At 42.1% G+C, this 15,251-nt stretch overlaps 1 protein-coding gene across 9 annotated transcripts in view; it reads left to right on the forward strand.

Annotated features, from left to right (window-relative positions):
- Positions 1 to 15,251, forward strand: part of TRPM8 (transient receptor potential cation channel subfamily M member 8) — an 86,490-nt gene that overhangs the window by 17,097 nt on the left and 54,142 nt on the right. For all 9 annotated transcript variants that reach the window (XR_011486310.1, XR_011486311.1, XM_070463570.1 and 6 more), the window contains 4 exons: positions 1,204 to 1,271; positions 2,930 to 3,127; positions 10,904 to 11,006; positions 12,316 to 12,434. Coding sequence is in view for 7 of the 9 variants with exons in the window: in XM_070463570.1 (XP_070319671.1) it covers positions 1,204 to 1,271; positions 2,930 to 3,127; positions 10,904 to 11,006; positions 12,316 to 12,434 (488 nt within the window). In the remaining 2 variants the exon portion in view is untranslated. The remainder of the gene's footprint in view (positions 1 to 1,203; positions 1,272 to 2,929; positions 3,128 to 10,903; positions 11,007 to 12,315; positions 12,435 to 15,251) is intronic.

Genomic DNA, 15,251 nt, shown 5'->3' on the forward strand with positions numbered 1-15,251 from the left:
GCTAGAGTAGAAGTGATAAAAACCCAACCCACTAGCATAGCAGTTAGATGATTTACTTTGAATATTGGCTATTTCTCTATACCATTGTTGTTTAGTCACTAAGTCCCATCCAACTCTTTTGTGACCCCATGGACTGTAGAATGCCAGGCTCCTCTGCCCATGGAGTTTTCCAGGCAAGAATACCGGAGTGAGTTGTCATGTCCTTCTCTAAGTGATTTTCCTGACCCAGGGATTGAACTTGTGTCTCCTACTCTTTACCACTGAGCCAACCAAAACCACCTAAAACACTGGTTTCAGGGGAGAATGCAACCATTGAGTTTATTTGATATGGAAAGTGATAAATACTGTCTTCCTACTGCTGAGATGTTGGTGGTGAGATGTGTCCTGTTGTGGAACCAGATTGCCTCGTGATCTAGTGACAGTCTCCATCACAGAGACTTGTTGGAGATAATCTCGATCTTTTCTTTTCTCAATGGGAAGTCTGTGGCGGAAGATATTTATATGCAGTCATCTCTCTGGAGAAAACACATAGTTATGCAAATTTTTCATGCACTTAAGAAAGCATAGACTATGCAAATGAGTGGGAGTGTAATTATTAGGATAAATTTGAACCTGGCTTAATATATATTTAGTTCAGTTCAGTTCAGTTGCTCAGTCGTGTCCGACTCTTTGCGACTCCATGGACTGCAGCACTCCAGGCTTCCCTGTCCATCACCAACTCCCAGAACCTACTCAAACTCATGTCCATCGAGTTGGTGATGCCATCCAACCATCTCATCCTCTGTTGTCCCCTTCTCCTGCCTTCAATCTTTCCCAGCATCAGGGTCTTTTCCAATGAGTTGGTTCTTCGCATCAGGTGGCCAAAGTATTGGAGCTTCAGCTTTAGCATCAGTCCTTCCAATGAATATTCAGGACTGATTTCCTTTAGGATTGACTGGTTTGATCTCCTTGCAGTCCAAAATATTTATTAGCAAAAGTCAATCATTCACAGACTTTAGCATTTTAAACATTAGTAAAAAAATTGCAGTGTGACCCATGTCATGGTTTGGAGCCCAGAGATGATCCATTGTGATCAACTGATTGTCAAGTTTGTTACGTCTGCAGCCAGCACCCCTACCCTGGGCTCAAGGGGCAGAAGTTCCCTTGAGGTAGGTGAGTATTTCTGATGAGCCCAAAATATATTTTATGTTTTATATTTTACAGATTCCAACTACGGTGGCAAGATCCCCATTGTGTGTTTTGCCCAAGGAGGTGGGAAAGAGACTTTGAAAGTGAGTCTTGGTTTGGTTTTCTAGAAGATCAGTCAACAAGTTTGCTCAACTGGTCTGTATTTTCAGGGTTTGGGGGGCTCACCTAATCTAATCTGATTGCTTTCTTTTCTACAGCAAGTAAGTAGCATTTTTCCAATCACACAGTGTGTTGCCCTAACAGACTTATGTTGTTTCCTCACCTGAGAATATTTAGGAAGAGACTTTGTAGCAACACAAATAGTCTGTGTACTTGCTGTTGGCTTTGGCCATCAACCAGCCAAATAGGAGGGCTTGACATGAACTCACAAGACTCAGGGATGGTAACCAACACGTATGCTGGAAAACCATGGCCACCCTGTGATCACACACACCTAGATTTACACGAAATTTCTGGCAGAGTTAGTTGGAATCATAGTCTAATGCTTCTCTTTTATAATTTTCTGTAACAATGATCCATTTGTTTATTCCTTCATCAGCAGGTATTTGTTAAGTACCTTCTATGAGACCTACTGTTGAAAACATTATTAAATAAAGTTTTTCAGGGAAAGACTTTTCAGAGAAAAATTAGAGATTTTTTTGCAGTGTAAAATAGTGAGTATGGAAATGCCTGAAGAGGCAGTCACATTACAGAGGAAGAGAGATGGAGAAAAAGTAACTGAAGATGGTTACATTTATTGTCACTCAGATTTTAGATTTAGAATTAAGGTTTCCAGTGAGGTTCTGCTAGTCTAGAGTATCGCATTTCAGTAGCATTTCCCTCAAAGTCTGTTCAGCCAGTTAGCAACCCACAGATGCTACAGGAGAGAGAAGAGAGGAGAGAGGGAGGAGAGACTGCCCACTGAGTTCTTCATCCTTCAGCTCACTCTCCTATCACCCCCACTCCCCCCCCAGCACGGCCCCGACACCCACCTTTGGCACAGGTAGGGAGGTGAAGATGGATCCCAGCCTGATCTGATGAAGGCTCCACACTCTCTGGGTAGCGTCTTCTCTAAGGGAGACAGCACTCCTGGCTAAAGGAAGGGGCATCACAGTGTCTCCTGTGCTCACGTGTACATCACTTTGTCTTGTTGTCTTAAAATTCTTAAGACCTGATTCCCTTATGCTGGTCTCTGTGGTTTTTATCAAGGAAATAAAAGTGTGGTAGCTGTCTATCCAGAAAGCAAATATATGTTTCTTTTCTTTTCATAAAAGGAGAAAAGAAAATTATTTGAGGAGGGAAATATGTGAGTCAAAAGAGTGTGCCAGCTTCTGGGAAGGTATTTTCATACCTTCAAACTATGCATATTATTCACCTCTGTCATATAAGCCATCAGTGAAAATGTTGAGTACCATCTTAAGAGTTGTCATTTGAATCTATGATGTCAATATTTGGAATGATCAGTTTTGTACAGAGGGATATTTTGAAGCACTTATTTGTGGGAAACTTGCCAGTCGCACGTGTCCTTACTGTGGAATCTGATACTAACACGGGACGTAAGACAACTGGCTTGCATGTCTGATTCTTAAAGCGGTTGCAACTATTTGCTTTGCTTCTGGTTGAAAATGAACCTCCCCTGCCCCCACAGAAGGATACAGCGCAGAGTTGTGTCCATATGATTTGTTCACCAGCTTGATTAGAGCCTCGGTCCCGGGCCGGGTTCTGTTGATCCTCTGGTCGACGCTCAGCTCCCTTCTCGCAGGCCATCAATACCTCCGTCAAAAGTAAAATCCCCTGCGTGGTGGTGGAAGGCTCGGGGCAGATTGCCGATGTGATTGCGAGCCTGGTGGAGGTGGAGGATGTCCTGACATCATCCATCATCAAGGAGAAGCTGGTGCGCTTCCTGCCCCGCACTGTGTCCCGGCTGCCTGAGGAGGAGACCGAGAGCTGGATCAGATGGGTGAGTGGTGGCGGGGCAAGTTCACGGGAAGGAAGGGGCGGGCATCTTCACTGCCAGCCTACACTAGCAGCTCTGGGTGTTTATACTTTCTCAGTGACTTTGAAACTGCACTCCAGCCCAATCAGATTTTTTTTTCTTGGAAACTGAAGCTCCCATACATTAAATGACTTGCCTAGTCTCCATACCTCATAAGGTGTAGCAGATGCGGCTTAAATTCCAGTCCGCCTGGTTTCAAAGCTGATACTCCTTCTTTCATACTCTGCCAATAAGCATTGAGCTTCTGTGTCTTGTATCAGCAGTGGGGGGTGAGGGGATGGGGGTTGGGGGGTAGGGGGTGAAATCCCTGTGATGATGTTTTAGAAATGCAGATTCTAAATCAAATCTGTATCTAGTGGAGAAGCTGTTACTACAGAAAGATTACCTTCTAAGTTAACTGGCCTGTGATTCATTCATAATCTCTCATCTTTCCTATTGGATCATGTAAGAAATGTGCACTGAGTGAAATATCTCTGGCTTCTTCTGGCTAAGCCTGTAAAGTATCTTAACGTAGTGCTCTGCTCTCTCCCCTTTCTCTCTGAATCTTGACTGGTGTTGACTTGAAATGCCTTTCATCTTGTTGACTGTTCAGTTTGTGATAGAGTTCACATTGATAGGAGTGGGGACGTTCCCATCAGCTCATTTGAAAATGGCCTTCGATCTTTGGGTATTCTTAGGAGCCTGTGCTGCCACTTGGAAAGTTTTCCATAAAGGAAATAACATGATGAAGACAGCAAGAGTTATTTTAATCATGGAACCCATTTCATCATTAGAGTGAAAGGTTGAATTTAGTATAAATAGTTTTCATAAAAAAAAAAATAAAAATAAATAAATAGTTTTCATAAGTTCTTTAATTAGCTTGGTATTTCAGCAGCATTTCATTGTGGAAGAACCTCAAAGTGTCAAATTTGGGAAACTGAATCTTGGAGTAATGAAGACAGTCTTGCTCATGGTAGCATTTGTCATCGTGTTTTTTCTTTTATCGAAGCTTAGTTGATTTACAGTATTGTGTTAATTTCAGGTATACAGCAAAGTGATTCATATCTCTACCTATCTATCTATCTATCTATCTGTCTACCTATCTATCTGTCTGTCTATCTATGCTGTGCCCATTTGCTCAGTCATGTCTGACTCTTTTGTGACCTCATGGACTGTAGCCCGCAAGGCTCCTCTGTCCATGGGATTTTCCAAGCAAGGATACTGGAGTGGGTTGCCATTCCTTCTCCAGGGGATCTTCTCAACCCAGGGATCAAACTCTCATCTCCTACATTGGCAGGCAGATTCTTTACCACTGAGCCACAGGGGAAGCTCAGAGAAAAATATTTATAAATATATACAAAAATATATGTGTGTGCATGTATGCCGAGTTGCTTTAGTTTTGTCCTACTCTTTGCGACCCTGTGGACCATAGCCCGCCAGGTTCTTCTATCCATGGGATTCTCCAGGCAAGAATACTGGAGTGGGTTGCCATGCCCTCCTCCAGGGGATCTACCTGACCCAGGGATCAAACCCGTGTCTCTATATCTCCTGCACTGGCAGGCAGGTCCTTTACCACTAGGGCCACCTGGGAAGCCCCCATATATGTAACTTTCTTTTGCAGATTCTTTTTCATTACAGATTATGACAAGATACTGAATATAGTTCCCTGTGCTAAACAGTAAACCCTTGTTTATTTTATATAGAGTACTGTGTATTGGTCTTTGTCATTATTTAAAGCAAGCATGAACAAATCAAATTCTTGAAAATAATGAGAAAAATCAAGCCTACCATCTGGGCTGCCAGGTACTCAATATTAAATTAACAAACAGCGAGACCCTCTTGGCTTTATTTAATTTCACATGGCTGGGCAGTTAGGTGATGGTCTAGGGAAGGTACGACAGGATCAAAGTGACCAGGACACAAGTCCTTTCTGGATTAAGCTTCATTACTAAGACTCAGAATTAGAAGATGCAGCTGCATCTTCTTCCCACACCTGAGAGTCTCTGTTGGTGCTGAATGATGCCCTGTCCAACAAACGCTCATGTGATGTTCCTACTTGAGGTGCTGCATTTTGCAGATTTTGCTAAAAAGGGTAAAGCTGGTGGTTGTCTGTGAAAGTTCTTGCTGGGATTTGCTTGTATCTTGTTCAGGTCCGGTTGAGGTGAATAGAGTGATATCAGCTTCATTGATGATGAAGGCCAAGTTGAAAGATGCAGCTTAGGGGTGCAGCCACCACAGACCTCCTTATGCTGAGCCCCAGAATGAGACAGATGAACCCACCCAGACAGAGGCAGCCCTGGAGGATTGCCGGCCCGCTGTCAGGCGACACTTGTGGTGACAGCTGACACTAGATCTCTAGCACCCTGCAAGGAGCAGATCCCAAAGAAGAAGCAGGAGGGGGCTGGCTGGGCAAGGCCAAAGTCGGCAGTTGCCTATGTCACTCCCCAACCCCGAACCAGTTGAGGTAGTGGTGAAGAATCTGCCTGCCAGTGTAGGAGAGGCAGGAGACATGGATTCGAGCCCTGGGTTGGGAAGATATTGTGGAGAAGGAAATGGCAACTCACTCCAGTATTCTTGCCTGGAGAATCCCACGGACAGAGGAACCTGGCAGGCCACAGTTCATGGGGTTGCAAAGAGTTGGACATGGCTGAACATGCACACACACAAACACCCTGAATACCCAGGACCTGATTTGAATAGAGTGCTCTCTGGGTGAAAATACGTGGGTGAGAGAAATACATATAACCCACAGTGGTTATTTCCAGTTCCCAATATATTCAGACCTAAACAGTTTGAGTCATTCCAAACATATCAAGGGAGCAACCCCAAAGCATAGATATAAACCTGAGACTTTATGTGTTGAGCAATGTCCTCAAGGTAGTTTCCTGTGATGGATGGAAGAAATTCAGCAGTCAGTTCAAGGATGCTCGCAGACAGAGGAATAGACAACTCTTAACTCACCCGTCAAAGATGGCCCTGGGTCCATTCCACTGACTTTCCTCTTATTCCTTATACACATTGATTGTAGAGTCCAGACAAGGTCATGTCCAAAGGGCCATGCCACTGTCTGGGTCCCTATACCCTTTATGAAGGACTTTTTTAAAGTGTTTTTTTTTTTTTTTTTTTTTTGGTGTGGGTCATTTTTTTAAAAAAGTTTTTTTGTATTTGTTATAATGTTGTTTCTGTTTTACTTTTTGGTTTTTTGGCTGCGAGGTATGTGGATCTTAGCTCCCCAACCAGGGATTGAACCTGCACCCCTGCATTGGAAGGTGAAGTCTTAACCACTGGACCACCAGGGAAGTCCCTTTATGAAGGGTTTTGATTTTCTGCTTCAAGAAAACTGCTACAGAAAGTCACATGAAGCAGACTAAATGTCAGACACATTTCACTTTCTATGATTATATTGCCCTTTCTGGGGTGCATATCTAATTCATATTCATATGCTAATGATTTATCATAATTATAATCATGTCAATCAGAAGACATACATCCATAATAAAAATTAGCCTGGCATTTTAATTATGCACTTATATGGGGTTTGGCAGTTGGTAGAGATTTCCCAAAAGACAAAGCTCAAGAGTGGAATTACTAATGAATGAATGTATGCATTCAGCCAAATATTCGTTGAGCAGCCTCTCAGGGTAATTGTGGGTGGCCTCACTGGTCATGTGGACAAGCATCCCCTAAGCCTGGCCTCACAGTTTCTCATCCTCCTCAAGAGACCCCACATACTTGCCCCCTGGGACCAGGCCCTGCTCCCCTACCAGGGTTCTCATGGTTCTCCATTCTGCCTACTCCCACCTGCTCAAGAACTTGACCCTTCAGGGTCTCCCAGCCTGCCAGCCAACCTGGTATCATTCATTTCCAACACTTGCATTTATTCAGTAGTAATTTATTGAGTGCATACTGATGCCTGATCCTGGAACAGACATTTCAGAAAGAAGGGTATTCAACAAAGAGTGCTTGTCCTCAGAGAGAAATTGGAAAAAAAAAATTCCTGTGGCATGATTACAGTACAGTGCAGTATTTAATTTCACACCAGAAAAGGGAGGTTTGAAGAAAGTTAGTAGTGTGGATGCACTGGGCTTGAGCCAAGGGAGCCTGGCCTGGTGTGGGAAGCCTTTCAGCGGAGGGCTTCTCAGAGGAGGTGACGTGGGAGCTGAGATCTGAGTGATGGGTGAGGGTCAAGGGTGAGGGCTGGGCTTGTTTGGGGCACAGCTCCTGAGACTCGAGGTAAGCCCGGCTTCCCAAGGGACTGAAAGATGGTGATGAGGGTGGATGCTTTTGGGTGGAGACTGTGGGACCAGGCCAGGGAGTCCTTGGCCACTGCCTAGAGCTTTTGGTCTTGTTTAGGTGTGCCAGGAAGTCACCGGGGGGTTTGAGGCAGGGTGAGGTGTGACCTGAGTATGTTTCAGTTGAGGTCACACGGGCTGCAGCTGGGGGTCAGGATTCTAGAGGGGCAGAGTATGGGTGGGTGCCCCTGCAGAGTCTCTGGGTTCCATCCATTTGCTCTGTATCCATGTTCATCTTCTCCTTCTTCCTTTTCATTCCAAAGGAAAAGTTTTCCCGGCCCTTCTGTGCTGCCCACCCCCAGCTGGCCCCAGAATCTTGGGAGCTGGACCCATCCTCACCTGTCATTTCTGGCCAGACCTCTTTCCTTCACATGAACTTTCTGCCAGCGTGGAGAGAGAACCCTTCCCTTCCTGCCGTCAGCCCTTCTTCCTCTCCATCAACTCACTGTGGTCTGTGCTTTCCTGGAGTTTTCATCTATTTCCTCCTCACCCTCTGATGCCTTTTGAACGAAGCCCTTGGACACCACCTTTCTCAGGAAACTGCAACCTTAAGGTCGCCTCCTAAAGTCAGTATTCAAGGGCTCTCCTTTTTCTTTTTGAAAAACTGAACTCAAGTTATAATACTGTGTTCTGTCAGGTGTACAGCCAAGTGATTCAATTATATAAATGCATATGTAAGTATACATACTTATTATTGTTGCTGTTCAGTCGCCCAGTCGTGTCTGACTCTTTGTGAACCCCATGGACTGCAGCACGCCAGGCCTCTCTGTCCCTCACCATCTTCTGGAGTTTGCCCAAGTTCATGTTCATTGCATCAGTGATGCTGTCCAGCCATCTCATCCTCTGATGCCCTCTTCTCCTTCTGCCCTCGATGTTTCCTAGCATCAGGGACTTTTCCAGTGAGTCAGCTGTTTGCATCAGATGACCAAAATACTGGAGCTTCAGCTTCAGCATCAGTCCTTCCAGTGAATATTCAGGGTTGATCTCCCTTAAGATCAACTGCTTTGATCCCCTTGCTGTCCAAGGAGCTCTCAAGGGTCTGCTCCAGCAACACGATTTGAAGGCAGTAATTCTTTGGTGTTCTGCCTTCTTTGTGGTCCAGCTCTTACAACCATACATGACCACTGGGAAGACCATAGCCTTGACTCTGTGGACCTTTGTCAGCAGAGTGATGCCTCTGCTTTTCTAAGCTTGTCATCGCTTTCCTGCCAAGAAGCCATTCTGATTTCACAGTTGCAGTCACTGTCCCCAGTGATTTTGGAGCCCAGGAAGAGGAAATCTGTCACTGCTTCTGCATTTTCTCCTTCTGTTTGCCATGCAGTAATGGGGCCGGATGTCATGATCTTAGATTTTTAAATATTTAATCTTAAGCTGGCTCTTTCACTCCCCTCCTTCATCCTCACCAAGAGGCTCTTTAGTTCCTCTTCGCTTTCTGCCATTAGAGTGGTATCATCTGCATATCTGAGGTTGTTGATGTTTCTCCTGCCTATCTTGATTCCAGCTTGTAACTCATCCAGCCTGGCATTTCTCATGATGTGCTCAGCGTATAGGTTAAACAAACAGGGTGACAGCAGACAGCCCTGTCATACTCCTTTCTCAATCTTGAACCAATCAGTTGTTCCATACAGGGTTCTAACTGTTGCTTCTTGACCCACATATGGGTTTCTCAGGAGACAGGTAAGATGGTCTGGTATTCCCATCTCTCAGCTTTCCGTAGTTTGTCATGATTTACATGGTCGAAAGCTTTAGCATAGTTGATGAACAGAGACAGATGGTTTTCTGTACGTATATATGTACACACATATATTTTTATGTAAAGAATATGTATATATTATTTTTCAGATTCTTTTCCATTATAAGACATTACAGGGAATTAATTCCCTGGTGGTCCAGTGGCTAAGACTCTGTACTCCCAATGCAGGGAGTCTGGGTTCAATCCCTGGTCAGGAAACTGGATCCCACATGCCACAACTAAGACCAAGAACAGCCAAATAAATAAAAATAAATATATATTCAAAAAAGACAAGACATTGCATATAGTTCCCTGTGCTATACAGTAAATCCTTGTCATTTGGACAGTCCTTGTTGTTTTGCATTTAGTAGCATGTATCTGTTAATCCCATACTATTAATTTATCCGTCCCCTCTCCTTCCTCCTCTGGTAACCATAAATTTGTTTTCTATGTCTGTGAGTCTGTTTCTGTTTTGTAAATAAGTTCATTTGTATTATTTTTAGATTCCACATATAAGTGATATAATATTTGTCTTTCTCTGTCTTATTTCACTTAGTATGATAATCTCTAGGTCCATCCATGTTGCTGAAAATGGCATTATTTCATTCTTTTTTATGGCTAAGTAATATTCCTCTGTGTGTGTGTGTGTGTGTGTGTGTGTGTGTATTCACCGCATCTTCTTTGTCCGTTTATCTGTTGATGGTTGCTTATGACTTGGCTGTTGTAAGTAGTGCTACTATGAACACTGAAGTGCGTGTATCTTTTCAAATTAGGGTTTTCATCTTTTCTGAATATACACAAGGACGCTATTTAGTTCACATCTTCATCCTCAACCTGACCTGAAGCTTCCCTCTCTGCCCAACCAAGACTCTGTAGTTCCAGATCCTCATGTCCAAATGTTGCTGGGAAAACCCACCACCTTGAAGTCGGTGTAACCACAGCCAGACTCGCTTCCTTCTCTAGAGGGAGCTTTTCATTTTCAAGCTCCCTCCAAGTGGGCCTGAAACCTTAGAATCCGGAGGAACTCTGCCTCTCCCCAGGCTTTTTTTTAAAGTCTTTTATTGAATTTGTTATAATATAGCTTCTGCTTTATGTTTTTTGGTTTCGTTTTGTTTTTGGCTGTGAGGTATGTGGGATCTTATCTCCCTGACCAGGGATCGAACCTGCATCCCACCATTGGACTGCCAGGGAAGTCCTTCCCCCAGTTCATGAATCTTACAAAATGTCTTAAAATTAAACATTACAGAAAATCACAAAGGAAAATACAGAGAATCCCTCATCTCTTTATTCAATCACCATGTTGTCTTGGCTTTTATTCACATTAAATTTTCTTTCCTATAGTCTAAGCCCTTAGGACTACACTCAGGCAATTTCTGTGGTTTTTCTGTTATTTTCCTGATTTATTCACTCATTCAGTGATTGGGTGCCTACCATGTGTCACATACACACACTCACACTCACCCCTAGTCATTGTGTCTTGCAGGTTCCTGATAGATATACATGCCCTTATAGAAGCAGTGCATATGCTCATTGTGGTCAAGGACTCACTATTTCAATTTAGAAATTAGATGCTATGAGTATGGGCACTGTAGAGGAGGGAAGGAAATCTGAAACATTCCTATAGGTGGTCTTTAAAAAAAAATGGAACAAGACTTTCCTCACCAAAAGAGAGAGAAGTTTATACTCCTTGGGCCTGAAATCAGTTGGCTGACAATTCTGCTCTTTAAATCTTACCAGCTCAAAGAAATTCTCGAAAGTTCTCACCTACTAACAGTTATTAAAATGGAAGAAGCAGGGGATGAAATTGTGAGCAATGCAATCTCCTATGCATTGTACAAAGGTGAGTAAAAATAAATCTTCTAGAAATGTGACTTTCTGTGGCTTTTAATGTCTGGCATTTATTTTTTAAGCAGCTTTACTGGAAATGTAATCTTGCACTTAATTTTGATTATCATAGGTTGAAAGTTAGAATAACTATTATTGACCTCCTTGGATGTATGTATTAATAGAAGAAGAATTTTTATGTCATTAAAATATTGGTTAAATATGATCACAGTGCTTTCCAAAGAATTGTCTCTAATAGTGGTTTAAAATCTTTTTCTGAGCCTCAGACATCTGGGAGAATGTACTATAAGCTATGAATGGACCTTTGTCCTAGTATTCCACATCTATGTAAACATATGCACACACACTTCACACACACATAATTCTGCATTCAGTTTCAGGGGCTAACACATCTCCTGAAGCTTGTGAATGAACCTCAGTTTTAAATCCTCATGTGTGAACTTTGCTTGCTGAGAATCCCATCCAGATGGAATTACCTGAAGTAAACAGATCCTTGACAAAGACCGTGAGGAGTTGAGCCACCTGATTAATATCTGTAAAGTATGCAGAGCAGAGCAAGGCACCTCAGAAGTGCATTTTAAGCATTAACTATTTATTAGAAATATTCTTGTCGTACTTGTCAGAAATTTGGTTGTAAGGATATTTATTGAAATGGGGCTACATCTGTAGAGATACATAGATACAGAAAATAGTAGCTCTGGAAAAGACAAGGAGAACATTGTTATAATATAGCTCTTTATTTCATAGATTTAGATATAGTATAAGTCAGATGTGGCCCTGGAAATGTAATATTTATGGAATCTGGATCTATAGGAAAATATCAATATACCATAGTTATACTGTTAGGATATGGAATGGAAAGATATCACCTAAATTGATCCTCATCATATACTTTGGGACATAGAAAATGTGGATAAGAATCAGTGAAGATAAAGTGTCAGTGAAATGACAGCTCTGAGTGTCTGATTCTTTTTTTTTAAAGATTTTTTTTTTAATCTGGACCATTTTTTAAAAACCTTTAATGAATATATTATAATATTGCTTCTGCTTTTTATGTTTGGTTTTTCGGCTGCAAAGCATGTGAGAATCTTAGCTTCTTGTCCAGGGGTTGAACCCACACCCCCTGCACTGGAAGATAAAGTCTTAACCACCAGACCACCAGTGAAGTCCCTCTGTTTGATTCTAAAAGAACATGTTTAGAATCTCCTTTGACAAATGGCTCTGATAATTGACCGTATGGAATGGTTCTGATATTCTTGTTTCTGGGTGTTTGGTAAGTTGACTTTTTCCCCATGCTCTTACAGCCTTTAGCACCAATGAACAAGATAAGGATAACTGGAATGGGCAGCTTAAGCTTCTACTGGAGTGGAATCAGCTGGACATAGCCAATGATGAGATTTTCACCAATGACCGCCGATGGGAGGTAAATAAGAAGCCATGCTTGGTGATTCCAGTGGCAGGTCTAGTCCATTTCTTAGAAGGCCTTTCATGTTGAATCTTGTAATGGACATTCTGTCTGGTGCATCTGTGTTGCTAAGACTCACTTTCTTCATCTTGCTGTTGTTCAGTCGCTAAGTAGTCTCCGACTCTTTGTGACCTCATGGACTGCAGCATGCCAAGCTTCCCTGTCCTTCACTTTATCTCCCAGAGTTTGCTCAAACTCATGTCCATTGAGTCAGTGATGCCATCCAACCATCTCATCCTCTGCCGCCCCCTTCTCCTCCTGCCTTCAATCTTTCCCAGCATCAGGGTCTTTTCCAGTGAGTTGGCTCTTCGCATCAGGTGGCCAAAGTATTGGAGCTTCAGCTTCAGTATCAGTCCTTCCAGTGAATATTCAGGATTGATTTCCTTTAGGATAGACTGGTTTGATCTCCTTGCTGTCCGAGGGACTCTCAAGAGTCTTCTCTAGCACTTCTTCATCTGTAGTATGGGATAATAACATTGACTTCGTAGGTTGGTTGTAAAGAGATAATAAAACTAAATATACTATAATGTAAGGTAACATCAAGCCACCCATATCATCTAAAGTTTACAGCTTTTCAGCCATGACGTGAGAGGCAATTCTCCATCTGGGTGCAGAGGTGAAGATTTCCTCTTGGGGGAAATAATATGCTCGACAGCGGTGCTCATTTTGTGCCCTACTCCACCTTCCTAGCCAAATTCTAATGAGAAAATTGTCAGACATGAGATGTATAAGAGACAAATAGAGCAAGTTGATTGAAGGCATACAATGAATATCATAGAAAATCGGGCCTCCTCCAGGCAAACCTTTGCCTCCAGTATGGAAGTTGTATGTCCAGGAAATCTGTATTTTTTTCCAGTAAGCTGACTTTTCTCATTTAGAATTAATTTTTTTTACATTTATTCAGCGGCAGTGAGTCTCAGTTGCAGTATGTGAGATCTTTAGTTTCAGCATGGGAACTCTTAGCTGCAGGATCTAGTTTGCTGACCAGGGATCGAACTTAGGCCCCCTGCATTGGGGGCACAGAATCTTAACCACTGGACTACTAGGGAAATCCCTCTCACTTAGAATTTGATGAGAGTCGTAAGGCTATGCTTTACAGCAGCATCCTCTTGTATACAACTAAATTGAGATCCACTTCAGGAATTCTGTTTCATAGGAACAATTATGAACTGTCACACTTGGATCTACATGGCAGGGGCTTCTTTGTTTCAGCTCTTCAGTCATGGATGGGCAGCGAGAATTTCATTTTATATGTGTATATAACAGTATAAGGCATGTGTATTTCATAACTTTGTATCCTTCCCAGTCAGATTCAGAAAACACTTTTAGGCCCATCATCATATAATCAAAGATGAAGAATTCATTTATACTAACGTGATCAATTTTAATAATAGAATACAAATAAAGTCATGGCTTACGGACATTTAAATTATTCATTTCTTTAGCAAACACTATCTTTGTTTGGTTTTTGCAGCATAATGAGCTCTATCTCATATGGCAAGCCTTGAGTTAGTTGAGGGAAAGTAGAACTGCAGGTAGATTTAGTTAATTGATTCATAAATGAACCCATGTGTATGAACTGTCTTATTTAAGTGAGGTTAGATGGTACAAATAAACATAAAGTTGGGCACATATTGAATCGATTATTTAATTTTTATTGACTTAGATAAAGATGGTTAGCATGAAGGGTCTAATGGTTGAGAGAATGGACTCTGGAGCCAGCCCCTCTGCATGACTTAACCTCTACAAGTTACTTAACTTTCTATGCCTCCGTTTCCTTGTACAGTGGTGAGTTGGGGTCAGCTCATATTGTTTTTAGCTAAAAACAAAGTTGACTGCTAAAATTTGTAGGGATTTTTGAGTCAGTTGTTAAATATAGTCATTAAAAATCAAATAATATAAACTTAGAACTAAATAAATTTTATTAAAAGCAAAGGCAATACTTAATCAGACTCATCCCTTTCTAACTGTTTTACTACATTTGCTGTGATCTAGCCTCGGGAAGTTATGTCGTGTACTGTTGTACAGTACAGTACAGATACTGTTGTATCTGTGTACTGGAAACAGTACCTGGTACTCTGTGTCGAGGCCCAATTGCACATTCAGTGATATCACATGATAGCTGAAGACTGGTTGTGGTGGGAGCATTTACACCATAGTAATGGGCAAATGCCCCAAATCAGGGCTTATTTTCTTCTAGAGATTTGGTTGTGAAGTATTTACCAGCATTCCACTGCTCATTTAAAAATGGAGATGGTAATTAATAGCAGTACCTACCTCATTGGATTGATACAATCAGATGTTCCTAAAGTGCTTAAGACATAGGCACCTGTTAAGTCCAATATAAGTCTTTGTTTAAAAATAAATACATATCTTTGGAATGACGGTTATATTTGTGTAACCTCTTATATAGCACAAAACAGTTTCACTGTGCTTGTTCACTTGGCCCTCATGCCAACCATCCCAGGGATTATCTCATTTTGATGGTTAATAAGCCAGGGCTCCATGGGTACCACTGGGGAGCATTCTGATGGCATTTTGGGGGCCTGTTCTGAACTTGAATCTATTAAGGCATCTGGACCCGTGTTATGTCATTTTATCCCCACACACACCTATTTTACAGATGAGAAAAATGAGATTCAGAGACACAGTCTCATTCAAGGTTGCACATAAGGTAAGGTAAAACCAAGGTGTGGAAACAAAGCCGTGTTTGACTTTAAAGCAGTTCTCTTTCCCTGTGTGCAAGAGGTTCTCAAAGAGTGATCCCTGCACTGG

Source organism: Odocoileus virginianus, unplaced genomic scaffold (assembly GCF_023699985.2).
Source record: "Odocoileus virginianus isolate 20LAN1187 ecotype Illinois unplaced genomic scaffold, Ovbor_1.2 Unplaced_Contig_4, whole genome shotgun sequence".
NCBI classification, from domain to species: domain Eukaryota; kingdom Metazoa; phylum Chordata; class Mammalia; order Artiodactyla; family Cervidae; genus Odocoileus; species Odocoileus virginianus.